Genomic DNA, 27,606 nt, shown 5'->3' with positions numbered 1-27,606 from the left:
CCAAAATTTATTGTAAATATAAAAGTGAAAAAGGAACACATAACGTTAGTTAACCGACCATAACTTTTATCCTTATAATCAAAACTGAATTTAGAGACTTCAGGAATATCTAAGCGAAAATATGATATCAGTGCCGAATACATTTAATTAAGTGTGTAAATATTTTGTGAATACAAAACCAGTGATCGTATGTGATAGTTCTGCTGTTGAAAATTTGACTTTATGCCTGGTTCACTTATTAATGTTTCGATAGTTATTCCAGATGTTAGTTTTTTCAATCATTTAACGCCTCTATTTACTTAATATGAAATTAGGTTTTGCTGCATATGCAATATCAATTACTTCTTGATTATATAATGACTTTACATGACTGCTCATACAATGTTTTGACCGCATATTATTTAATTTTATCAACAAAAATTGTTAGACTGTTCACATTGCTTACGATAAAAAGTCAAGTTTATATGCGAATTGTATACCTATTACAAATGTACTGTCAGCGTTTGATATTTACTGCAAATTACAGATAATATATTGAAAATTGTTGTCAGATTGTGTGGTTGTATCACTATATATTCACACAATAATGACCAACGGATATAGAATGATAATGAAATAAAAAATATCATAATAGCATATCATATGCAAAAAACTATATCATGTATATATGTTTATGAAAGTCGATTTACATTTTGATAAGTATTCAAAGTTGTTATCTATGACACATCTTTTTTCTAGTCTAATACAAAATGAATATGTATAATTTACAAACACTAGATTAGTGTGCACTTATTTCAAGTCCCTTGTACTGATATATGTTTGACTTGTAAAGAAACCGTATGTACAGAATTTTATAAGTAATGATAAATCAATAAATATCTTCATAAGAAATTATGGACGTTTTTTACAAATGAATTTCAGTTATCTCGATACAATCAAGGTAATAAAATCTCTGAAAATATTGTTTGAAGCATATAACGCAACCAGGCCTTATAATACAGACTCGGTTCAATGGAGTCTGTTCAGAAGAGGTAATGAAATATTATAGTGAAAATAAATGTACTCCATTATTCCAAAAGAACAGAAAATGTAACAGCACTTTATCTAGGGAGACCTTTTGCAGCCGTCACTCGGCACTTGAAGATTACTGTAAATCAAACCGTGAAAAGATTTATTGGAATCATTGAACATAATAGCAGACTCGGTTTGACTGAGTCTGCTCAAAAGACGTAATGAATTTTGTAATACATCTCACGCCCGCCCCCTAATACAAGCTTCAAATGTTTTTCTCAAAAGATGTGTGAATACCGAAATTGCCTAGATGACACGACGTTACATGTGTGTATGTAGTATGATTAACTGACGTCTTTCTATGTATCTATGGTGATCGGGTATTTACATTATTGTTTTATCAAATTATATATAGCTTTGTACAGTAATGAGACCGTCAGGTTTTCCATCCATCTGTTAATTACATTAGTTAATTGTTATCTCTAGACTTACACGAATCAATGATTACAAAGTATCTTTCGTTTCAGAATACAATAAGGGACATAACAAGAATGAATGTTGAAAAGAAACTTTATGGGTTTCCTCCTTTTGCCAATAAGTTAGTACAGATTATATAGCATTTCGAATGTATAGGGGAGATGATACTGTAGTACTTGAAATAAAGCTACTTGGCGAGTTGCCTCCTATGTCGTACTATACAGCACAATTTCGTAGTTTCGGACATATTGTTACGTATGTAATATTTCTTGAAGGAGGCAAAAAGGAAAATGCATTTATTATTTCTTTCATAGCAAATAAAGCTTATTCGTCTATTAAACAAACTGCTAAAATAAAGGAAACGTTGGTCGTCGTTCGGATACAACATAACATACATCATGTACAGTTAGATACACAACATACATTATAACGCACCTAATCCTGTGGGTCTGTAACACGATTCAAACATAACGATAGTCATAGTTCTACATGTGTAAAGAACGCGTATGAAATTTTACTTGTTATCTGAGGAAATATAACAATTGCTACTTATAATACGATTTAGGTCATTTTGTTGAATATGACTTTCACTTGAAATCTACTGTTCAATTGGTTTAAACTCTACCAAATGATGCAACTTGCTGTAAAATATCTGTATATATTTGACCTTTCCTCCGCTACACAAGAGTGTCATTCAATACGGGGCTTCGCATTACAGATATACAAATATAGTTTTACAGACCAGCTTAATTGACCTCATGACGATGTTCTAACAGATGACAAAAGATTTGGGGATTTACACAAGATAAGTATTTAAATTAGTTTCACTAGTAAAACAGGCGTATGTTTAAAACAAATTAGATAAAGTCGAATGATGGAAAGATATGTTCATAAATTAATATAGACAGTAGCTCATTGTCGGACGTTTAGATCAAAGCCTAAACAATTTTTTTATTCGATAGTACTCGAATGGGATCTTTGGACTCCAAACATCATCATGAAATGTGTTTGACCTGGCGTATTCCAAAAGGCTTTCTGCATACTTTTTAGAAAGGAGCGTTCCCTGGTTGCTCTGAACAGGTTTAGCTTGCAAATACTAGTAGTTTTTGGCCTAGCTATTCTTCTGTAAGTTGCACAGTGTTCATAGTAACTAGTCTTGAGGGTATTTACCGAGTCACATTGTAGTATTGTATTAGTATTATTAGTACTATATACATACAAAACAATTATAATAAGCATGTCTCTTTTCCGCCATGCATGGTAGATTGGTTAACATTTCCCTACACAGTTAAGGGCTGGGCACGGCTACAATATACATTTTACTAATAAATCATTGCCGCATAGTTTTGATCTTTCACGGTCATTTTAAAACAGAAACATGTATTTTCTGTACTTCACCATGGAAAAGGGACTTTATTGAGGTCAGCACGTCCTGCAGCTACCATGGTTTGTTTGTTTCTGTCATGATCAGATTAATAACACCAAATTTATGCTGCTTGATTGCTGACGATAAAGTTACATTAGTGTGCCCTTAACTTTATTCTTCAGAAATTGGAAAGTGTGTCTTTCATCTGTTTGTGTTTTTAGACTCACGTACAATTTTGACCACATTTATAGGGTCTTGCCCCCAGGTGAACACCACAATACTTGAATTATAAACAAATTAAAAAAGCACACATTTTATATTTTATATGAGAAATTATGAACATTTGTATAAATAGATATATATGATATTTATTTATTGAAAATTTAATTGATTGCAGATTAATGTGTATACGCGACAATTCTCTGGATGTCATCAATGTGGATAATTGTTCTTTCGCTGGGATATAAGTTTTGATTTCTTACTGTAAAGCATGTTAAATTCGCGGAGGTTTAATTTTCGCTATATTCGCGGTCAACATTGACAGCGCGAAATCTAAACAACGCGATTTCTTGTTACCGCGAATATACACATTTCACCAAGGAAGACTACTCAATTATAAACTTTACTCATCAGCGTTATAAACTTTGTTTTTTTTTTGTTACTTTACATTGTGTGCGTCAAATTACAATGTATTGTATCAGTGCGTGCGAGAGGGTACATTTACCACCGTCAGTGATAGCTCTAATTTTATATAAATTTAATAGTATTTTGAAGAAACAAATATGAAAACTCGTAAAATTATGACACTAATAAAAGAACGGCTATAACCTTTAACCGAGATAAAGCTGTGAACAACAAAACTGACACGAGGCGTCACGCTAATTGCCGAGAATTACTGGCCATTTCATCTATAAAGTTTAACGACAATCACACCATTTGTTATCGGTTTGAATTGAGAAGTAGATGTCTTTTGAAAATCACCATTCCGAGATTGCTATCTATTCATTTATAAAAAAATTTGATTTTTATAAAGAAAACATCAAATAGAACAATATTTTATTGGTTTTATTTTCAAGAAAACAAAAATCGATAGTTCAGTGAGACCGATTCCGCTCTCCGCAAAGGAAGTAATTTATTATCGGTGTCGATGTAAATCTTACTTTCATTATCAATCTACCTCAAATGTGCGTATTTATTATTATTTGCATGTCTAGGAAGAGTGACCTCCCTTCCTGTTGTTTACAACCAAGGTTTATAATTCGCAGTCGAAGTAGTTTCCGCGAAATCAAGACACCGTAAATTCAAAACTCTTCAAAAACGTGATCATTTGGCACCGTGAATATAACCCGCTTTACAGTATTTAATTAGCTCCGTGGCAGTACTCGCTGGGATATATGAAATGAGGAAACTTGCAATGTTCATAGAGTCGTATGTATAGTGTATGCATTCAAACATGATCTCAACTTCCCACTAAATTGTATTTTAGTTTTTTCATTCATGTTTATAAATTCGTTGAGGCGGGTATTACAGACGTATTTGTTTGACGCTTACAATGTGCCAACGCAATGATGATAAATTGATACATTATGGTGAATTCTCAAAATAATGGCTGATGACTTTGCGTTTTGCTTACAGTTGCTGTCATATCCTATTACATACAGTACATTGATGTAATAATAAAGTGATATTCTTTTGCATATTTGCAATACTAATACGGTTGCTACCAACAAAGGTTTTTTTTATACTTAAAATTACACACCTGTAAGATATAACTACGGTTAAAGTCTAATAATTTATCATATGTTCGTCGTTGATTTAATGAAAGGTGTATCATGATAAAATATGTATGTTTGCATAAAGGTGTCTTCAGCGATAAATGTTTTTGTCAGGCAGGAACGTGAAAAGATCTTCAGATATATTGCAACGTATATCCACATTACCAAAATATAATTACTTATTTTTGTGACGATCGGCTTACTATAGATTTTGATGTATGCACAGACACTTGGGGGTCAGCACCCCTCCCCCTCCCATTCCGCCCCTGACAACCTTCAGTCAATACATTTTTGTTTTTTAAAACAAACTGAGCACATGTCTTGATCATCCAACGACTTCTGTTACCATTTCAACATGTTTGAAAAATTCCCATACTCTATCAATGCTCAAAAAAACTAAAGACAACTTACTTCGCAATGTAAACAGGATTTTCTTGTCCAAGGAATAGGAGAATAGATCCCAGCTTGATGTTGCGCAGTCAAATTTACTACGCAGAGCCGGGAAACAGACGATATCGTTAGCGGTTAAAATAAAAATACTTGGTTAGAGAGTCAACAGCCGCGATAGTCGAGACAGTACAGACGCTGGGTTTGAAAGAACTTTTTTTGGGCAGGGCCACGGGTTCACTCCGCGCTTCGGGCATTCTTTTTTTTCTTTTTCTAAAATAATATTTTCATTTTCTTTTTAAACAATATATTCTCAAGATATAAAAAAATACCTAAAAAAAGAAGAAAAAAAAAAAGATCGCCCATAGCGCGGAGCGAACCCGCGGCCCTGCCCAAAAGTAAGCTCACAGAACCAGCGTCTGTACTCTCTCGGCCACTGCGGCAGTTGACGTCATGGGCGAGTATTTTTATTTTAACCACTAACGATATTGTCTGTGTCCCGGCTCTGTGTAGTAAATTTGACATCAAGCTGGGATCTATTCTCCTATTCCTTGGACAAGCTAGTTTGTGTTGAAAACGCTCGGAGTAAGTTGTCTTTAGTTTTTCTGAGCATTGATAGCATGTGGGAGATTTTTTAAACATATTGAAATGGTAACAGAAGTTGTTGTATGATCGAGACATGTGCTCAGTTTGATTTAAAAAGCGAAAATATATTGGTTGAAGGTTGGCAGGGGCGACTTGGGAGGGGGGACAGGTTTTGACCCCCAAGTGTCTGTGGATGTATGCTGTTTAGAAAATTGACATTGACACATGATAGAAATTCCTTCCTTTTGTTATTTTACATTGTTTATGCATAACGAAATGATGTTGTGGTGTACTTGTAATGCCTTTTTTCTAGATGTCTGCCATACTTGCTATGATTTCAATTCAAAAACACCGTATTTGCATTTCAATGAAATCGAGGATAATGGATGCAGCTTATTTATGAAATCAATTCACAAAACAAGATAACATCTAACAACCGTTTATTACAGTCAAAACAGAAATATGATATATAATTGAAATTTGGGCTGTTAATTCAGCCTTTTGAAAATTTGTAAAGAAAGAGATACGTGCAGAGACTGCAGCATGAATGACTGTCTGACATGAAATGCACTTGAATTGAAAACAAAGTATTATTTCAACGTATGAGTCTCTTTTTATTCATGTCAGACCTCAGTAGCAGTCCATATAATTATATCTTCTTTGTCATACCTTCAGTATCATATAACACAGTATAACTTATTTTACACCAGTTTATGCAAGTAGCAGTAACGATTTTACATAACGAATCCGTTTTAAAGCCAATATCGCCTCATTGTCATCTTCGTTACGCAAAAGTAGGATATCATTAAATATTTAGTTAAGTTTGTGATATATTTTCCTGTTTTATAGATAACAAACATTTAATGACTTCAGGTCATTGTAAATTGAGACACGAAAGGGGATTCAACCACATAATGCACGATGGGTTCAAAATAGTGTTTCATATAAGCTGTAAGTTCTGCTGGTTTTAAAATGTTTTTTATCGTTTGCAATGAATTGAGCTTATCAATTTAGAAACTTCGTCAAAATTATATAAATATAGCATTACTTGTTGAAAATATGGTCCATTTTGTTATTATTTTCATAGTGTAAAAAGGATGAATTTATGCACCACTATAAAACTCGATCTTTATTGCAATATCTCGTTGTATTCAATTATACTCCTTTTTCATTAGCATCTTGATAGCAGTCCTCTCTTGCTTAATGGTTAGTGCACCTGCATCACCAGCGGGAAGTCTTGGGTTTAAACCAAACTAGAGCAATGTCTGTACCATACACTTTAATCTAAAACCTAATGTTATTCCTATTTCTTTTGGTGGAGGGGCAAATATTGGCTAACGGTTGCCACTATGAATGGATGTAGCTGCAGAGAACTGCACAAAATAATTTGTCCGTTAGCTTATTGTGAACAAAAGGGAGTGTTTCCTAGGCAAATATCAAATTTACAGGTCTAGGGTGTTTGTTGTCACGATCTGTTGAGATCTTGTTAATTGTTTAAAACTGTAAATACAGAGCTTCACTTTTTTTCTTTCACTCTGGTGTTTTGATAAACTCCCGATGATATTTTTGTGACCATCTACCAATAGTTATGAATATTTGGAATTAACTTATGACAAGGATTCGTTTCCCAGTATGTGGTCAGTAAGGAGCGGATCACAATATGCAGCTTTAGGACATTTACTCTCTCATTATAATTTACACCTATATTGGGAGACTCATATTGATTTAGTTATGTACATTTGTCTGTCATTCTGTCTGTCCTCCAGTCTGTGTGTATGTCACAAAGTTTTCGCAATCATTGCCTAGTTTATTTGGGCGCCTTGTCGACATTTTCTGGTTGGTGACTTTCAATGAAATTATTGCCTTTGATTCGTTAAATTTTATTATATTTTGGCCACTTAAGTTACACTATTGGATGGATTTAAACAAGACCTTACATGAATGATCAGTGACAAGCCTCAATGTACAAAATAAAATTATTGTCGACATGTTCCGCTTCAGTGATATTCTGTGGGTTATGGACCGTAAATTTTCGTGTTTAATCTTGTCCGCGCACCTGTTTCGAGGAATTACATTATGTACACCAAACTTCATAAGAGTGGTTATTGCCAAGCTTAGTTGTGCATATTATCGGCATGTTCCGATTCGATGAGTATTGCCCTTGCCTTGTCAAACTTCATTATGCATTGGCCACTTCTCTTATATATTAGGATCAAGCCTAGTAATGCATAAAATTGGTATGTTCCAGTCCAGTGATTTTCACCAAACCTACTTAAAATAATGTCTATTGTTGTGTAATAAAAACACGCGAAAAGGACGAAAACCAAAAGGAAATGTCACATTCAAACAACGCAGCAACCGTTTATTGTTTGTAATTTGGAAAGGTTTTAAATTGAAATTTGTCATCTACATGCAAGAAAGATGTAACAGAACTTTCATCATGATCAAACGTTTTTTGCAAGTTTCTAATGAAATTATATTAGAAAATATGTAAATGCTATACAAGGGTATGCAACTCAATATACGTAAAATAATTAGAATTAAGTCTTTAGATTTTCTGAGAATCAGAATAATCAGAAAAGGCCATTCCTTTTAGCTGATAATGATGTAGTTGTTAAGAAGATAAAGGAGAATCAAGAAATTTGTCAAAGCAACGGCGGCGAAATTGACGCTAGGGCGAGTACAGTAGAACACCTAGTTCTTCTAATAGTCAAACTCCTTTTAATTGAAGTTGTGTAAGTGTTGATACTTAAATGTTGACAGCGGATGTTAAAAGATCACAATCATATCTAGCGGGAAGCCAACACGATCATTAACATGCAGGACTTGCAGTGTCTGCGCTATTGTGGTTTGCGTTGTAGTGCGACTGTTTTTAAAGAATATGGCATTCCCTTGTATATTTGTCCTTGTTTAACTTTCCCCTTCGGATTCCTGCCCCACTCCCGACCCCATTTCGCCCTTTACCATTTCATTCCCCTTTATCAATATTTAGCTTATATTAATATATACTTCTTGGATGTTTGAAGCAACCCGTCTGAAATATTTTTCCATTACAGCTTCTTTTTGTTGTGGGCCTACTATGTAAATGCGTGGCTATGGGGCTGTGATTTTGGTGCTCTGTGCTTCCGAGAAATCTACCCTTACCTATTATCTTTTGCATATATATTATCAGTATCAGTATGCATAATATATTATTAGTATCCCATCCTATTGAAATACTGAATGTGCATATTTGGTGTTGATCAAGTGGTTTTGCAATATGAGCTATTGTTTGTATTTCAGCTAGTGCTTTTCTAGCCTGATGCACGCTGGTATAAAGATATATATCGTTTTCTGCTATTTGCAGACTCCTCTGTTGTGACTTGAACACGTGTATGTTTTAAAACAATCTAGAAAGACGTACCACGTGAAATCCTGGTAGTTAATAAAACAAACATAGTTTATTGTTCCCAATATTTTATTTCTTCCACATAAGAAAAGGAAAAAGTAAAACTTACAGAGTACTGAACATTAATAATTTATACAGATAATTATTTGCGTTGGTTCCGATGACTTGACAATAAATAAATTGTCAAACTTAAGCAACTGGATGCTAGTTTTACATTAAGTTGGTTTTACGTTTGAATCCAGGACATGATAACTTGTATTTCGAAACTATAAAAACACATAGTTTAAAAACATCTCAGTCAGAATAAATGCTAACAACTTCTTTTTTGAGGGAACAATTAAAAATATTTGAAATCTAAAAAAGCGTTTAAAATGCAGGAACAGCAAAGCAAATAGCTCGAACTGGGAAACGACTCAACTGTCGATACAATAGTATCTCATTACTGAATCATTTCTGGACAAATAACCGTTAGTACGACAAACATAATTACACACAGCACACATTGTACTAAAGGGAGTAGACGAAGAAATCTGGATACTGTTTTATCTATTTGTATTTGCAAATACTGCAAAAACTATTTAAAACGACATTTAAGAGTTTACAATGTTACTTGAAAGTGTGCGCTGTACCTGTATGCTATTTTGGATAGCACCGCATAGTGTCTTACTGATAAAAGTTAGTGAAATAATAAGTTTCAATTTATATTTTATATCCAGATCTACTTGTGTCATCTCACCTAAAGAACTAATACAAAACATATAAAAATATAAAAATGTCCTTTCCGATTTCGATTGACTGGTTGTCAAGAAAATTATTTGGTACCCATAAAATACATAATGTTTAGCTAAATTGTTATTTTAAACAGTATTAAATCTTAATAAAACTTTAAAAAATGCTACTGCTGGAAATGAATTCTAGACATTATTGATCTTCAAATATAATGTGACTCCGGAATATACCAATATTATAAACAAAATCTTTCCATTATAAAAATGTTCTTGTAACATCTGACCACATATTCGTTTTACTTATAGAATGGACATAAGCATGGTTACTAGAACTGCACTAACGCTGACGCCTAGAGCTGCTGCGTTGTTACAGTCGGCAGCAACTGTCACAGACACAGTTGTCGATCCTGTTTTAGCTGGTGATTCATTGTCAACTCCATGAATTACAAGCGTGTAGCTTGCAGTTGTTGCCATGGCGAGGGTCTCACCAGTGTTCACCTGTATAACGCCTGTTGATGCATCAATTTTGAAATGAGAGTTCGAGTCACCAGCTGAAAATGAATTCAAATGAAACATTCATTTTGTATCTATTTAAGGAATTAAGATAGACAAGGTCAACACATTTTGAAATGTATGAAGTTCTTTATATAAATAGGTTTTCAATGGCGTATTACAATTAAAAATAAATAATTGATTTTTGTACTGTACAGGGACAAATTCCTTGCTGCAAGGTTCTATAAGATCACAATTAAAAAAATCATAAAACACCGAAAACACCTAATGATAAAATGCAAACATTTTAAGCAACTAGATTTGATTTATTTAATACAAATGTTTAATGCTTGCATTAATTTATGTGAAAAATGTTAACAATCAAACTTTTACGATCTCCCATTCTTCTTACTATAATCACTATAATCAACAAACAGACATGACCTTTAAATATACCTTCTTTTCAGCAGAATATACTCAGAAAATCTGACAGATAAAAAAAATGGTTTGTGTGCTTGATTTTTTTGTTGTTGATGTTGTTTTGTTGTTGTTGTTTTCGTTTTTTTTTTTTTTTTTTTTTTTGCTAGATTGATATAAAAATTTTGGATTTCGCACTCGTTTACACAATCAAATTTCATGTGTTGGAAACCGTAATTTTCATGGCATTTTTGCATATATTTTTAGACTTTGATGAAACTTCTCGCAATAATAAATTAACAAATGGTCTAAAAAGGTGTTAAATAAAATATATATGCCTGTGTGTTTGTTTGTTTGGTAGTTTATTTTTCATATTTGCTAAAGAATAAAGAGATCTGCATATGTTCACCTGATTTTAAACGATATATGGAAGTATTTAACTTGTCAACATCTTTAATATCTTGTTCCATCTTTATATAGATAGTAAAGCTGTCATGTCAATTTACACATGGGTTGCCATTAAATAATAAAACGAGTTTTGTTTCCACATGCCGAGTCCAGACATTATTCTACAATATCCGGATAAATGACATCACGGCATTAATTCCGGTTTGTCAAACGTACAGAGTCTTAAAATAAACTGGCGAAGAATGTATGTTTATCTTCTATGGAAAAGAAATAGCAAAGACATGTGACACGTAATTTTTCGTTGGTTAAGTTTGTATATTTTTTTTTTGTGATTGATATCTGCTATATTCACATTTTATCAAATTTTAAAGTTAATGAGGGGGTGGCCCATTTTAGTAGCAAATTAAATTAATAATTGATTTGCTAAGTGTACCGTCTTTTTAAATAAATATACACTTTGTTTACTATTTTCGTTTTGTTTGAAGAATTTTTTATCTAAGCATATCTGAGAAGGTAAGTCTTTCGAAATGAAAGCATAGAAACAAGGATGAATATCAAACAGGGAAAGCCCCGTTCTAAAAACGCAGCCTCCCTGCACGCAAACCCAGCAAGCAGACCTGCACACGACCAACACACACACACACACACACACACACACACATAAAGGAACACAATGGAGCACTACCTTTGAACGGTCAGTGACAAAACCAAAACCGGAGAGCTTAAACCGATGTATGGTGCACCTAACCTCACTCTTACCCTCATATACATATTAAATAAAACCCACCTTTTCGTCTTATATCACTTTCTTATTTGGACTTACATGTTATACTGTCGCTAAGCTGGAACTAAAAACTCAAATGAATTCCAAAGTACTTAAATGAAGTAATGATATGCGTTAGTAAGTATTAAGGGCTTTTTACTTACAATTTATACTGTGTGTAATCGTATCTCCAGGGTCAGAATCGGTTGCAAGGACAGTTATTAGAGTCGTATCTGGAAGTATATAAGAAAATGATTAGAAATCAAAAATCAATATATTAAACACGGAAAGCCACGTTCCAAAACCACAGCTTCTTCAAACCTATCATTTTAAACGATATTGATAAGATTATAATCTGCACAAAGACGAAGTAAATGCATGTGTAATTTATGTACTTTTGATGAGTTACTTTTTCGAGATAGTTTAAGGTCAAAGACCCGTAATGACAATGAATGACTAATTTCCGTTTCATTACGTTTTCTCCATAACTAATTTTGGCATTCCCTGCAACAAAAATGAGGAGTGCCAATAATTTTCAATTTTCAGTTAGCAAATTCAAAAACGTCGTGAATATAAAACTCCGTTGTTTTCAAAACTATAACCACCTATGATAATGCTCTAACTTTTAACCATGCGAAAACGCGTATTGTTTACTAAATTTGTATTCAGCTCGAATTTCAAATGTTTTCTGAATTTCTGAATAATAGCACAATTACATGCTCAGCCTATACTTAAGGTACATACACTTAACGAAACATGTCTACATCCAACAGCATAGCTTTAAAATTTGCAAAATCTCACCAGCAGCAGATCCGTCAGCTATACATTGAGTGTAAGAAGCTGAACCGAATTCTGGTGCCACGTCGACATCAGTTACTGTGACTGCTATGGTGGCTGTACCTGACGCCGCTGGTGTTGCATCATCTGTAGCTCTATAAGAATATGACAATGTATAATATAATATAATATAATATAATATAATATAATATAATATAATAATAGAACAAGCATTCTAGAACTGATTTTATTTCTATTTTTGTTTTATAATTATACATTATAACCGTGTCATAGCTATACAAATGCGTTTCAATAATTTTGTACATGTGCATTAATTGCAAAATTTTCGCCGTCTTTTTATTCAGCTTTAACCTACGGCCTTGGGCCAGTGCGATAACCCTTGGAGAAATAACAATGCCAATCTAAAATCGCTTGATTAATAACGTTATAATACGGGCCAACTTGACTGATTTTTAAAGTCAGAGCAGCTATGACATTACATTGATTGATGTTATTTTGGCGAGCAGTCCCTATTTCTCCAGCGATAAAAAATTAAATATGCAAAGATTCGTGTGTGTCAGCTATAAACTAGGTAGGAGTTTAGTGCCATATTGGATATACATTCTGCTTAGAGAAGTTTGTTTAGGTCGTACAGATTTATTCTGATGGAATTTGTAAATCTTACATTTAATGCAATTCTGATATAAACAATAATTCATGAGATGTGAATGTTACACGATTTGCAGTTATCTGTAAATCATTTGTCTTTTTTACCTACAAAAATGCTTTTAACCATTTTACTTCATGTCGGAACAAGAGAATAAAATACACACTCATCTAAATACACGAGGAAGGTGGCAATGACTTTTGCATTTTGTACTATTGAAACACAGCAAAATATTCAAGATATTATCAATAATTGTGGCATCTAATCCAATACATATTTGACTACTTAAATGCAATAATTGCACATTCCGATTTGGCACTGACCAATCTTTATGAGTTAACACAGTTCAACTTCTGATTGGATTTAATGCAATACAGAAGTATATTGTTGTTTTTGTAATTGTCCTATCACACGGCTTTGGACTAACGAGGCTTCAATTGTGAAACTGTCATGATCATTTAAAACACTGTTACATTCTAGAAATAAAATATCTAATGTTTGGTGAAAGGTTTTGCCAGTTTAGCATTAAAGTTCTGTTCATATTGTTTCAAGGTGGTGTTTTAACAGGAGAGTAAACGTGTGTTAACATGGAGATTCATGCGCCTACGCAGTGTTTCACTCACTCTTACATATGTGTGTTCTTTAGCCAAGCGTAAACGTATTACGACCATAAAACAAATAATTCAAAAGGTAATGACGTAACCATGATCAAATGTCTCTGACGTTTCCGTGCATTTCATGAACATATAATGGGATGGACAATGCATTCATGTGGTTAGCTTTTCACACGTTTTTATGATTGAATCGAGTTTACGCATCTTTGTTAAACTGTCTGCACCATCCTAGAGATTCTGCAGATCTTTTAATACGCAAGAAACATACGTTATCTCTACAAAGCACATGTGTCAATATTGTCATATAGTTGTCAACTAGGAAATTGCAGCAGTAACTAACTAGACCTTAACGAAAAACTAACTTATAACATACATACTTGTAAATTTGATGAAATGTAACCAATCTAAACTCGACATAACCTTAAGAACAAGTCAGACACATGAGACGTCTTTCTTGTGTTTTTTCAATGATAAGTAAGTGGTAAAAGCGATGTACGCTTTTAAAATAAACTGTACATATCAAACTCAATCAGCTTTGAAAAGAAACAGAAGTTGATGTAAATGTTAGACCTTCTATATGAAATTTCCTTACCGTATCTTTGATTCGATCTTAACTTTTTTCAACTTTCGAAATATAGCAAAACATAACTTACCAATAATAGAAAGATGTTTGTTTCATAAAAATATTTAGCAAAATAAAAGAACTACTCGGTTTGATTGTGTCTGTTCATGAGAAAAAATAAAACGTTCAAACAAGTTCAACACCTGTCACGCCCAAACCTTTAGCAGCGGCTTCAAAATGTAGCATATCTTGTTACAAGGGTAAATTCAAAATAGTTGAACTGCAGCAATTTATTGTAATTTGTGTAATTTAATGTTTTATTAAGGTATTATATATTGAACGAAGAAGGAAAATACGGATATTTAACCATTTTCAGTGTATTTCGCTTTCACAGGTATCCGTAGAAGTCTGTGTAGTTGACAATTTTACTAGTATGCGCGGTAGCTATCTAATATAAGCATAAAGTGTATATGTCGCGTTGCTCGTGTTTTCGTGGTCGCGCATTTTCTCTCATTTTTAAACAACTGTAAATCGCCATGTTAGCTTCCGGTTGGTCATGCGCATTTACAAATGTTAAGTAGCCTACCTCTTTAGAAATAAAAAAGTATGAAAGTAAATTGATAGATCTTAGCTTTCGGTGTATGATTATCTTGTAAATTAATATTCGACCGAAACTTACACCACATCTAACGTGTAAGAGGCGGTTGTATCGGCGTCCAGGTTTGCAGTGATCGTCAATACACCAGTTGAGGACAAGGCAAAAGGAGAAACTGCAGAGCCCAATGCGTAGGTAACAGTAGATGCATCCGTGACGGCAACATATGTTGTTATTGTTGTTGAAATAGCTTGGGATTCGGAAACAGTTAGCGTTCCACTTCCACTTGCCACTGATGCTATAGTAGGAGTTGTCCATTCTGTGATGGCGGCATCTGTAATTAGATGCAGACACTGCTCAATAAAATGTTTTAGAAAACGATAAAGTTAAATTAAACGTTCCATACCGTGTTTCGTTGATTTCTATCTCAACAGTTTATGACACTTCCGATATGCATGTACCAAACGATTGTACTGAACTGAATACGAGAAACTTCAGGAACTTCATGAATGAATGAGGCATATTTTGTAGTTTTGTCTTCACTATCACAATATATGAGAACCAGATGTTTTACATCTGGTCACATATTTACCACATTTACATTAAGAACTTCATTTGTATATATATATGATAGCAAGAATTTATACGAACTAAGTCACCACCACAATATACCAGACCAATTACGTCAAAGAGCCTTGCAGAAGAAATGAGCGCGCACATGCGATAGCAAGTCCACTAACCCAATAAGAATGGTTTCGATGCTGCTTTATATACACACCCAAATTGTACTACACATTCGAGCTGGTTCAACATTTGCATATATACACAATTCCCTGTTTTCATGTCTCACAAAACAGTAGTGACATTTTAGTCCTTTTAACTCATTGGGACAATAGAAGCTATATTTTATCTCTCTTAAAGTTAACTTGATCTCGAGGATACACTGACTATATAGAGATAATTTGCATTAAGGAATAGATCGATTGATTGATTGATTGATTGATTGATTGATTGATTGATTGATTGATTTTTACTTTTCCAATTAAATGATGGATGTTATTCTCAACATGATTGCGGTCATTAGCGCTGTCATTTATCAAGTGTTTGAATGTGATTAATTCATATTCACATTTTATTACATGATTTTTATTGGATTATTAAAATATTGCTTAGAAATATTTCTGGTATTAACATAGTGAAAAATAACAAATGCAACTTCACTAACTTCACATAATTGGACGAATATGAATTATTATAATCGGAAATTTTAGTAAAAGATATACCTTGATAAAGGTAAAGGCGTGCGTAATAACTGTTCTGACATAAGAGTCATTACATTTTACAGTAAAATGAAATAGAATTGTATAAACCCCAAAGAATTCCATTGACATTTATGTTCAGTATCCTTTATAAAGGAATCCACAATCATAAATGTTTCAATGCCTTTCAGGAGTCATAAGTTCGCAACATATGTCTGACGGTAAAGTAGTTTATGACGGGTGCCTTTAGAAACGTAATAAACTTTAACTTAGATTTTCATGCTACACAGTTTGGCAATTTACATTGCATATACATCAATGTTAACAAAAGTAATTGTTCACATTTTTTACTAAGTTTCATAATTTCTGAAATTTCGGGGTCGTTTTATGTAAATTAAATTCGTATCCATTTGTTGTTTCTACTTGTGAGATCAGAAAATCTTTTTCTCACGAACAACATATTTCTACTTTTTAAATACTGCAACTGGTGTTCAATTGAAGAAAATTATTTCTTTCTCAGTAAAACAAATAGCCTTTAGCAATTTCATGATTAAATAACGGTGAGTAATCATCGATTATATTCCAGATTTAAGCTCAAATATATTCTAATCATTGAATACTGATAAGAGATTTAACGGTCTCAGCTGGTGCCAAATGAAGTCATGAATTCGTAATTAACGGAGGTCATGCGAAATAAACGATAGAAAATCATCGGTAAATCCATGAATTGCGCAAGTGATTCATGGTTAAAGTCATAAGTCATATTTTGTTAACACTGAAAAATATTGCATTTCTGAAATTTACGCTATAATCCCGTTCTATTTGTTAACAAGTATTTGAATATTTTTTTTTGTATTTGAGCAGACGTAACAACTACGAACTACATGCCAACACGTTTATCGTTAAGTAGCGTTTACGTAACATAAGTGCCTATCCTTATGAGGCTCAAGCAAAATGAACATCATAATTTTCAGTGAAATCTATTTTAAGAATTGTAAAATAAGTCAAAGTTTACTCTTAAAGTTTGAGATGGATTTATATGCAAGTCGTTATCGAAGTAACAATTTTAAAGTATTCTAAATTTATACGAGAGAGTTCTTATTTGAACTAGTCGATGCTCCTTTTTCCTGTAGATATTCAAATAAGTGAGTCTTGTCAAAATAAAGACAAAAACAACAACAGGACAACAGTATAATATGGACGAAATGCGAAAGAGTAACAGTTTAAATAACGAAATTATATATATATATCAAACATTTAAATTAGAAAACTGTACAAATATAATCGAATATCTTACCTGTACTGTGCAAGAAAACAGCAAAAGCAAAACAGACAAAACCACTTGAATTTATCTTCATTTTTTTCTGTGTAGCTAATGAAACTTTAAAAAATCAACTATTAGGTCTGCCTTTTACGTTTAGACAGCCCGTTGTGACTGTTGTTTAAGTTTAGTGCCTTTTTATACTGTAGATCCCGGCGGTTTCCATGGGCTAGTTTGTAACATAAACAAATATTACAAATACAGCATTGGGGTTCCCATGTCTACTACAGGTGTTCTTGAAACAAGTCCAGACATAAGCCAAAATCCTTGCATTTGTATATTATAATGCGAATTCAGCAGCAACAACACATTTGCTTAAAACTCGGTGGCCAATCAGAATGCTTATTACATTATAACGAACGGGTATAGGCGTGTTATTTGTCTCATTAGGCAAGAACATATGCTATACTGTGATACTTCATTTTGATTGGTTTACACGGCATTAGAATTTGGTATCAAAGTCAGATATATTTAGCATAAGAAAACATGAATACCTAATGTGTTGGAACGAAGCGTAAGTTTTAGAAAACTCATGGTCTATGTGCTTAATTGAAGACAGCTAAATTTACTCTGCCAAAAGGAATTCGTATTCCTAATATATGGAGGTTTCTTATTATAAATGAGGCTGAAAATCATTACTGAATGACAATATCTCATAGAATCAATCTTATAATCTCCAGCTGTGTAATTTTTTCATGTTATGAATAGTTACCTCTTAAAACTGGATAATTTATATTTTGCATTCACAGCGGTACAACTTCTTAAGTATAGACCAAGACTCTTTCATACGCTCACAAATTTCCGCACACAAACGGTAAATGAGATTTCTAGACAAACCAACACAAAAGGATAGGCAGAAACATTTAAAACACGTTATTTTAAGATTGAAAATGATGGTAATGCTAGTTTTGAGATTGAAGAAACGAACGTTGCATTTACCTGAAAACAACATATTAAATACATCAATACACAGTCAGAATTTGACACACATCTGTTACAAAATAATGATAATTTTGAGACAATCTATTTGTGTGTCGGACGATGGTAAAACATAAATGTTTATAACCATTAAGTTTATATATCTTGAAATAATTACCAAGTTTAAAAAATATTGCGCATTTGTTTACTGTAATATTACGAAGAAATAGAAAAATGTGTTGCTGTTAGAAATAAATTATGTAAACTGGAATACCTCGACAATAGAAATTGTCACAAAACATCTTCGACATACATGTTTATGGATAAAAACAAAATCATTCATTCGATATGCATGGAGACTAGTCACACTTCCCTTCATACGTCCTTGCAGTTGTGATGGAACTTCAACACACAATCAAAAGGCAACAACAAGACTTTGATTGAAGGCTTTATTGGACAGGTAATGTATACTTTCTCTTAATATGGCAACAGTTTATTTATGATGTGTCTAGAAAGCGATATAAAAATGACACTTACATGTAACAACTGATGAATATATTGCTTCAAATTACATCAGTTTAGTTTTGGTGTTACTAACCCCATTTGTATTTTGTAATTTATAATTTTTATATGCAAATTAATAAAGTAAACATTTTCATGAATAACGATGTTTGCCTTCAAACCTTTTTTATATAAACAATTTGATTACAAGTTGACAAAATTGTTTTAAATATTTCAAAATGTTGCCGTACGTTAAAGTTTAATTATTTTCCATATGAGTTCTTTGAAGTGCCATTCAAAATAATCCTTTTTCTTTTAACAATTTAGATATTTAGTCGACAAAATTATAATCAATATCCCACACTATTGGCGTTTATTATAGTCCGTCATACTTTAATTATTTATCAAATTAGTTTTCAAAAGTGTAATTTGAATTAATCATATACTTATAAATGATTTGTATATTTATTACAAACTCTTTATGGCGATAATAAGATATAGCTTGCATATTTAAAATAATTTTGCTTTATAAATAATCATTTTAAGATGTTTAGGTTGAATGGTACTTAAGGTATTGGACCCCTAATAGTAATGTTTAAAAATGCCATTTGCTTGGTATATTCTTAAAGCTGACCATGTTTCGCACTGTTTGCAAATTTTAAACAACATTTACCGTGCCGTTTTTTTGTAAATTTTGTATAATTTATGGAATTTCCTCAAGCTCAAGTAAAGGCAAATTTCAATGTGACGGCCACTATCTAAATCGTTTGCAGAGAATTCATTACAGCATTAGTTTTGATAAGATAAACATCAAACTATTGTTAAACAATTATAAAACACAAAATAAAACTGTAAATATCATTTTTCTGGGGTGCCTCAAGTAAACAGATTTAATGAAACAGAATTCTAACTCCAACATTGAAAAATTAAGGTCGAATCCTGTGAGTCTGTTTTGAATTTTGCTTACTTCATTCAAAAATCACCTTGGGGCAGAAGTAAAACCTACCTGCATTTCTTCCACAATATGTAATCAAAAGAATGAAGGCAAAATAGAGAACTTTTACCACATGTAACTCAGTATTTTTAAAGATGTCTAACTCTGCCCCTCCTGATTCAGAGGTAAATTCACTTTGAACAGCAAGAAATCACTTATAAAATGAAAATGTTCCACTTTTGTACAATAAATCCATAATATGTCTTGAAAGAAGTAAAAACTTACTAGAAGAAAGGAAAATATGGAGAAAATAAATTTGGTCCCAAGTGGGCTTGAACCTACGCCCCCCTAAAAATGCAGTCAAAGTAGGTTTATGGTAGGAATTGAATACTTTTCAAAAGGAGGCACTCTATTACGGGTCCAATACCTTAAAACATTATTTCATTTTACTTGTTAGATTGTTAACTTTTTGCCAAAAAAGCTTTATCATAAAACCGCAAAATTGTTGTACACTGGTATATTATGTTATAGATCAAGCGAAGACAATGAAGTAAATGTGAATAATAAACTTACGAAGTCGTCCTGCAACATCCATAGGTTCCACGTTTTTAGTCTCATTGTCTAATTGAGACTTTCATATAATGTTTCAGCTATTTTTTTTCTGTATGTATCTATATGTATTTCTGCTTTTTCTAAATTAACACATGCAGTCAGTCACCAATATTGATAACAATCAACTCTAGCATTGAATTGTCGTCTATTTCTTTTGACAAACAAACATATTATTTTAAAAAAAAAAAGTCAGCTGTATACTATATTGAATGATTGTCCGACTTTTGTTTAACTTTATTTCACCAATAAATATTTCAGGATAATTCAAGATATCAAGGATATCCTAATTAAGAGGAAACGTTAAAAATACACAAAATACAGTGTGGAACTCTACACCGCGAAAGATATAACAATCAGAAGTAGAATGTTATGATACAGTACGTTTAATTTCACTGAGGATGCCGCAAAGTATTTGATTTTTTATTTACTGTACTGAAATGAAACGGGCTAATAATTCAAACCTGGAATGATAAGAACACAATGAAAAACGTTAGTGTCTTTCCTTGCAGTTCAATATGCTGTTGATGAAGTAAAGGATAGTGTTAAGTAAACATCGCCAGTTGATAAAATCCGCATTTATAAAAGTTTAAATTTTTCCCAATTGTTTAACCTATAACGAAAATGGCTTCAAATACTATATTAAGAAGTCCTGGATCTAACGGTTAGTTTTATTTAAGTTTATGCGAAATAAGTGATGAATTCGTTGTAATCCGTCACAAACCATGAGGTTGCGTTTGAGCCGCGACTGTGCCTTATCATGAATCGTAAGAACTGATCTGACAGATAGTGGACTATGAAAAGTCAAACGTTGCAATGCTCTACATTCAATATATAAATCCGATCTCATAAAATAACTTTTAAAAAATTGGTTGGTCACCTCAATTATTGTAAATATAAACTTAGCATTGTTTCATGTTTCGATCATTCCACGAAGAAATATGTATTAGTGACGTGGTATAATTTTTGCGTATTCAATAGTTTTTCTTGTGTCAAAGCAGAAACTAACTAGAAACAAGTACTGTAAAATCATTTAATTTCGTGGGCATGAAATTTCGTGAGGATATGAATTCGTGGATTTCAACCTGAATGGGAAGTTTACTTGTTCGTTGGGATTAAATTTCGTAGGTTGACTCAACCACGAAATCCACGAAAATTAATCCCTCATGAATGATTTTAATATATTGTAGTTCAGCTATATGAGACAAGTCAAAGCCTGCCTTATTTTACATAAAAAGACGAAACATGCACGACGACGCCAAATCACTTTCTAGACGATTTGACGTCACGTCTCTAAATGTGTTTGGTAGTAAATCTAAAAAAAATGTTAAGAAAGATTTCAGATTTTAAAGGTTTTATTCTTCGTCCACATTTTGTTTTCTCTGTTTTGATTGCATGTCCCTAATACAGGTGGTCACAGAACAGCCAATATGTCAAAGTATGCATTTATTAAAAAGAGGAGCAGGTCTTTAAAATATTTTTGATAGAAATATAGGTAAATTTGAGTAATATTGTTATTGCAAGGGGGAAACTATATTATGCATTATTTGCATTATGCGGTACAAAGCAGTACGTATCATTGGTCCTTCTCCCGAACATGCAATATTTCACCATATTGCACTGTTAAAGGTACATTCGTGTATAAATACAATTTATCACAACAAGGCCTTGCTCGTACACTTAAAGTCCTTGTAGGGAAATGTAATTAAAACATATTAAAAATACCGTAAGTGCAGTTATATATACGAGTTTGTAAACTAGGTTGATGGAGTTTCAACATGTGTTTTTGGAAATCGTTGCGCTTTTCGAGAGACATAAGTTAGCCTCGTTTAATATATTCTTTCTGAAGCTTCCTGATTGTGCTGCAGTTTAGTTTTCTTAAACGATCGATTTTTGCTTTCGTTGGTTTGAAAATATTCCAAAATAGCATAAATATAACATGTTTGTCATGATTTTTTTACGATATATTTTTCTATCTTTCAAATTGATTCACGATTAGAAATTCAATGGTCTGAATGTTGACATCCCTGACACTAATCATATCATTATTGGAATATTCACATCAAGTATTGTAATAACGACCATAGATAATTTCGTTCACTTCAAATTCATAAAATGTGCAACGAAAGTTTTTATTATTTTTCTACATATTCCACACGAAATAGTTTAATTTGGATTTTCTTTGACACCGAGGGTTAATAGGTCTGGCCTTTCTGCTCTAACGATGCCATTAAATGACCAGCTTAAATTTCTGAATTTTGTAAACTCTATCTTAACCAAACTAAGTGTTTTCTAAGATCATTACAACAAAATGTATTACAATGTAGGAACCATACTTAGATAATTGTCAAAGTCAAACTACTTTTTAATGTTACAATAATACTCCTATTTAATCTTCAATTGTAAAAATGAAGACACATCCTGCATATACTACTCACGAATTTGTTTGTTGAACATTGACAAATATTCACTGCTGTTTTCAAAATTCAATCGAATATGTGATTAAAATTGAGAACTTATACGAGTTTCCCAGAATCTGGTATTATTATTATCGATCTGCTCCCTGTTTTGATAATTTTCAAGCAAATCGTTAAATGAGCGTCCTTTACCTATAACATGGTGTATCAAACATTAACAGTTTAGTTTTTAAGTCATCAGTTTTGGCAAAGCTTTCAAAGCTTGATCTCCGCAGCATTTGACATGCTAACTACATAGAGGGTCATTCATAAAATCTGATAATTTCTACCATTTCGGTTGAATTCATTAGCAAACGGAACTTTTACATTTTGCGTATAATCAAGCATTGTTAGTGCAATGTTTTATTTGATATATAACATTTAAAGAAGAACCATTCAGTCTTGCAGATATTCAAAGTAATTTCTAGAGAAAATGCTCGACAGACGTTTTTTATCTCCTATTTCGATGTTCACTCGCCTGAATGGTTTCAACTATAGTCTTTGTCAAGATGAAGAAAGTCATTTTAGAATTATTCTAAGAAACCAGCCGTGACAAAATGTTAAATATCTTCAATAATGAAAATTAAATATATGTCTGCTATATGCCTGCTATATATTAAATATATCTCTGAGATTTGTATAAAACCTTTGTCTGATTGCAGTCACTTTAAAAGTAAAAACGTTTACAAACAACACTGACATACGAAATGATAGCAATTATGGCACGCCAATTGTCCAATAATTACGTGAACCCAGGTTCACGGTCGAAACACTAGGATTTACGATCGATAAATTAGGATTTTCGAACGTAAAACCAGGTTTTTTGAATACTTACCTATATTTTCGAGCAAAAACATAGGATAACACCGTAAACCATAGTTCACGCTCGTAAACGTAGGTGCACGCTTGTAAACCCAAGTTCACGGTCGTAAACATAGGTTCACGTTCGTAAACATAAGATGGCGATCGAAATTCATAGTTCAATCGAAACACCTAGTTTATCAAACGTAAACCATGGTTTACAATTGCTATACTAGGATTATACGAGCGGGAACCTAGGTTTATCTTCGATAAACTAGGTTTCTCGAATAAAACTATGATTTTCGGTCGTAAAAATAGGTTCACGTTCGTAAACTATGGTTCACGCTCGTGCACCCTAGTTTATGGTCGTAAACATAGGTTCACGCTTTACGCTCGTAAACTTAGGATAACGACCGAAATTTAGTTCAATCGAGAAACCTAGTTTATCGAACGTAAACATGTGTTCAAGAGCGTAAACTGTGGTTTACGCCCGTTATCCTATGTTTTCGCTCGAAAATATAGGTTGGCATCCGATAATCCTAGTTTTTCGACCAAGAACGTAATTATTGGATAATTGGCTTGACGTGAACCATAGTTAACGGACGTGAACCTATGATTACGAGCGTGAATCTATGTTTACGACCGTGAACTTGGGTTTCTCGAACAGAACTATGATTTTCGGTCGTTATCCTATGTTCACGAGCGTGAACCTATGTTAACGGTCTAAATCCCATGTTAACGGTCGAAAACCCAAGTTCACGGCCGTTAACATCGGGTCACGTTCTTAAACTATGGTTTACGCTCGTGAACCCAGGTTTACGCCCGTAAACATAGGTTCACGCTCGTGAACTTAGGATAACGACCGAAATTCATAGTTCAATCGAGAAACCTAGTTTATCGAACATAAACCAGGGTTCACGAGCGTAAACTATTGTTTACGCCCGTTATCTTATGTTTTCGCTCGAAAATATAGGTTAGTATTCGAAAAACCTGGTTTTACGTTCGAAAAACCTAGTTTATCGATCGTTAATCCTAGTTTTTCGACCGTGAACCTGGGTTCACGTAATTATTGGACAATTGGCGTGCCATAAGCAGAAAGTATGGATAACCTAGATTTTACTTAATTCCTGAATATGTCAAAATGCTATTTTTTTCTCTCCATTTATAAAGATTTACAGGATATAATCTACGTTTCTCAAATACATGGAATTTAGTTTTACTTACATTAGATCTTAGACCCCATTTTCCTGAGTGCTGGTACTAGGTATTTTAAAATTGTAGCTGTAATGTTTTTGGGTCCATAGTAAATAACACACAATCGACATCAAATGAAAAATATACATACATAATATATAAGATAATGGCTCCCCTTGTTTTATTAACCCTAAGCCTGCTGGCGGCAAGTGATTCTGCCTTTGCGACCAGTGCAGACTATGATCAGACTGCTCGGATGTGCAGGCTGATCTTGGTATTCAGTCAATATATTTTCGGTAAACACCCCTTTTAACAGTTAATGGTACTGTCCAACTTTGAAGATGGACGAGTTCATAATGGATATTTATCTGAGTAAGGGTTAAACAATTCTGACAACAGTGTAGTACAAGAGATCTTAAATAATGATTGACTATCATAGTAAATACATTTTGTTCTGCTGGAGATTTTACAGCTTATGCTAGACTGTTAAAATTTGATACATAAAGCACCCTTCATAATAATAATAATAATAATAATAATAATAATAACAATAATTATATTGATGATACTAATAACATTATCAATAAAATAATATAAAAGTAAAAAGAAAGATAATAATAATGATGGATGATAATTATGATTTTAATTTTATTCATAATGATGATAATAATAATAATAATAATAATAATAATAATGATAATAATAATATATTTAAGTGATCGAAACAGTATGCAAGTATTAATTTTCAACTAGATCACTCATGCATTATAAATTTTTATGGCCTTCTCGTTTAGTTCGGTAGGGCGGGCGCAGATTTATGGACCGCGAGGTCGCGAATTCGATCCCTGGGCGAGGCGTATCTTCTCCGCGATGAGTTCATAAAAGACTTTGTGTCTAAAATTATTCGTCCCCAACCTCTGAACCATGTGAAGAAGCAGAGAAAAGGTTAGTACTGGTACAGAATCCAGGAACACTGGGTTACTTAACTGTCCGCCGTTACATAAATAAAATGATATTAAAACGGCACTAAACCAAAAATAGAGCATCATTAATATGTGTCATGTTCAAAATTGAGCTGATTCTGTGGTTTTAGAAACAGTGAAAATATACCTTCAACTGTGCTCTCGTAAAATGTGCATATATGTTTGAAATTCTTATTGATATTATCACAGGAGTTACGTTTGCTGCTCCAAGTGAATTAAACTTTAGGGAATAGACCTGTTGTTCGACGGTTCAAATACCAGTGACTTTAGACCATGGGTTCCGTCGATACGGCCCCTCAGCTGAATTGGCAATGATTGCTGATGTTTGTCTTTTGCGCGCTCTAGCGCCTGCATTTATTGTTGGATGTTCATCAAAAATTTATTAAAAAAAACGATTAATTTTTGGATGCTCACAAAATTAAATTAAATGTTAATTTGAGCAAATATCTTCGTTTTTATCTTGATCAAACCGGGTTGGATAATTATTATAGAAATTATACGCCTTTGAAAATAGTAAAAATTGCTGATTTTAAGCTTGGTCCTAACATTTCCTTAGGAAGGACGAGCCATCACATTAAAGGGCAATGTCACGAATCATGAGAAACTTCCAGTTAAAGCTGTCTTTTCAATCAAATGCTGTGATGGTGCATGTTTCTATGTTTTTTAAAGAGCAGAAATAAATAGCAAAACTCATTTCAAAAGCAATATAGAAAAAGAAATTTATTCAGGTTAAACTGTAAATTGAATAAAATACTTTTTCCACCTCCACCCTCTCCGGCACCCTTTTTGAATTAAATTCAAATTTGACATTTTTATGCTCCCCGAAGGACGAGCATATAGTTGCCGCTTCGTCCGTCCTTCCGTCCGTTAGTCCGTCCGTCCGTCACACTTTTGTCCGGAGCATTACTTGAAAAGTATGAATGGCATTTCATTAAAACTTCACAAAATGATAGAGGCGAAACTTACACTTAATGATATGTTCCTTGCTTTAATTATCTCCCTTTATTCAATTTTCTTCTTTTTATTATCTCCATTTTCTTTTTGTTTTCGTTTCTAATACGATATTCCCCATATTGGGACAAGCACATCGGGGAGGATCATTCGGTTTTACCGATTCCTTGTTAAGTCCACGTTTGCTTTGCTTTGCTTTTAAGAGATAAAAAGTTAAGTTCCTAGTATCCTATTATTATTGCTCTATCCTGTATATTTTTTTTGAAATACTTGAATTTAATTTCCTTAATGCAACGTAACGTCCCTATCACAAAGGTTAAACTGACTGTCTATGGTGACAATTCGCCGGCAACCAAAGCTAGCAGCAACGAAATGAAGCCAGCCAAGACTGCGGTCGCTTCGCATGTTCCCCGTGACGGGCACGCGTGTGCAGTAAACTGAAGCAATTTATTTTGCTCCGTTTTTCGAATGTTTTCATAAGAAATAGGATATAGCATGAGACTGTACAATATATTTTAAACAACAATAAATAAAAGATAAGAAATAAACTAATTATTAACTTTTGATGTTTCCGTGTTTTAGTTTTGGTAGGGCGTGCTGTTATATAGCGTGTTTTATACCTAAATTTCCTGAGAAACTTCCAGTTATTGCTGTCTTTTCAATCAAA

The 27,606-nt window shown here is 33.0% G+C and overlaps 1 protein-coding gene across 1 annotated transcript; it reads right to left on the bottom strand.

Moving 5' to 3' along the window:
• Nucleotides 1–9,040: 9,040 nt before the first annotated feature.
• On the bottom strand, nucleotides 9,041–17,848 carry LOC123538374 (cadherin-related tumor suppressor-like). Its single transcript, XM_053530288.1, has 5 exons — nucleotides 17,569–17,848; nucleotides 15,097–15,346; nucleotides 12,599–12,729; nucleotides 11,962–12,030; nucleotides 9,041–10,268 (listed from the first exon to the last, which is right to left on the bottom strand). The coding sequence occupies exons 1-5, from the start codon at nucleotides 17,627–17,629 to the stop codon at nucleotides 10,018–10,020; spliced, it is 762 nt and encodes a 253-aa protein (XP_053386263.1). The 5' UTR covers nucleotides 17,630–17,848; the 3' UTR covers nucleotides 9,041–10,017.
• Between the last annotated feature and the right edge of the window lie 9,758 nt (nucleotides 17,849–27,606).

This window comes from Mercenaria mercenaria, chromosome 18 (assembly GCF_021730395.1).
Source record: "Mercenaria mercenaria strain notata chromosome 18, MADL_Memer_1, whole genome shotgun sequence".
NCBI classification, from domain to species: domain Eukaryota; kingdom Metazoa; phylum Mollusca; class Bivalvia; order Venerida; family Veneridae; genus Mercenaria; species Mercenaria mercenaria.
This window is presented reverse-complemented; position numbering and strand designations above follow the sequence as displayed.

What these genes read in the sequence shown, in the direction of transcription:
- LOC123538374 (XM_053530288.1), bottom strand. Translation starts at nt 17,629, where the DNA reads ATGAAGATAAATTCAAGTGGTTTTGTCTGTTTTGCTTTTGCTGTTTTC. An exon ending in TGTTTTCTTGCACAGTACAG is followed by an intron (nt 15,347 to 17,568) that starts GTAAGATATTCG and finishes ATCTAATTACAG; the next exon opens with ATGCCGCCATCACAGAATGG. An exon ending in AGCTGACGGATCTGCTGCTG is followed by an intron (nt 12,031 to 12,598) that starts GTGAGATTTTGC and finishes ATATACTTCCAG; the next exon opens with ATACGACTCTAATAACTGTC.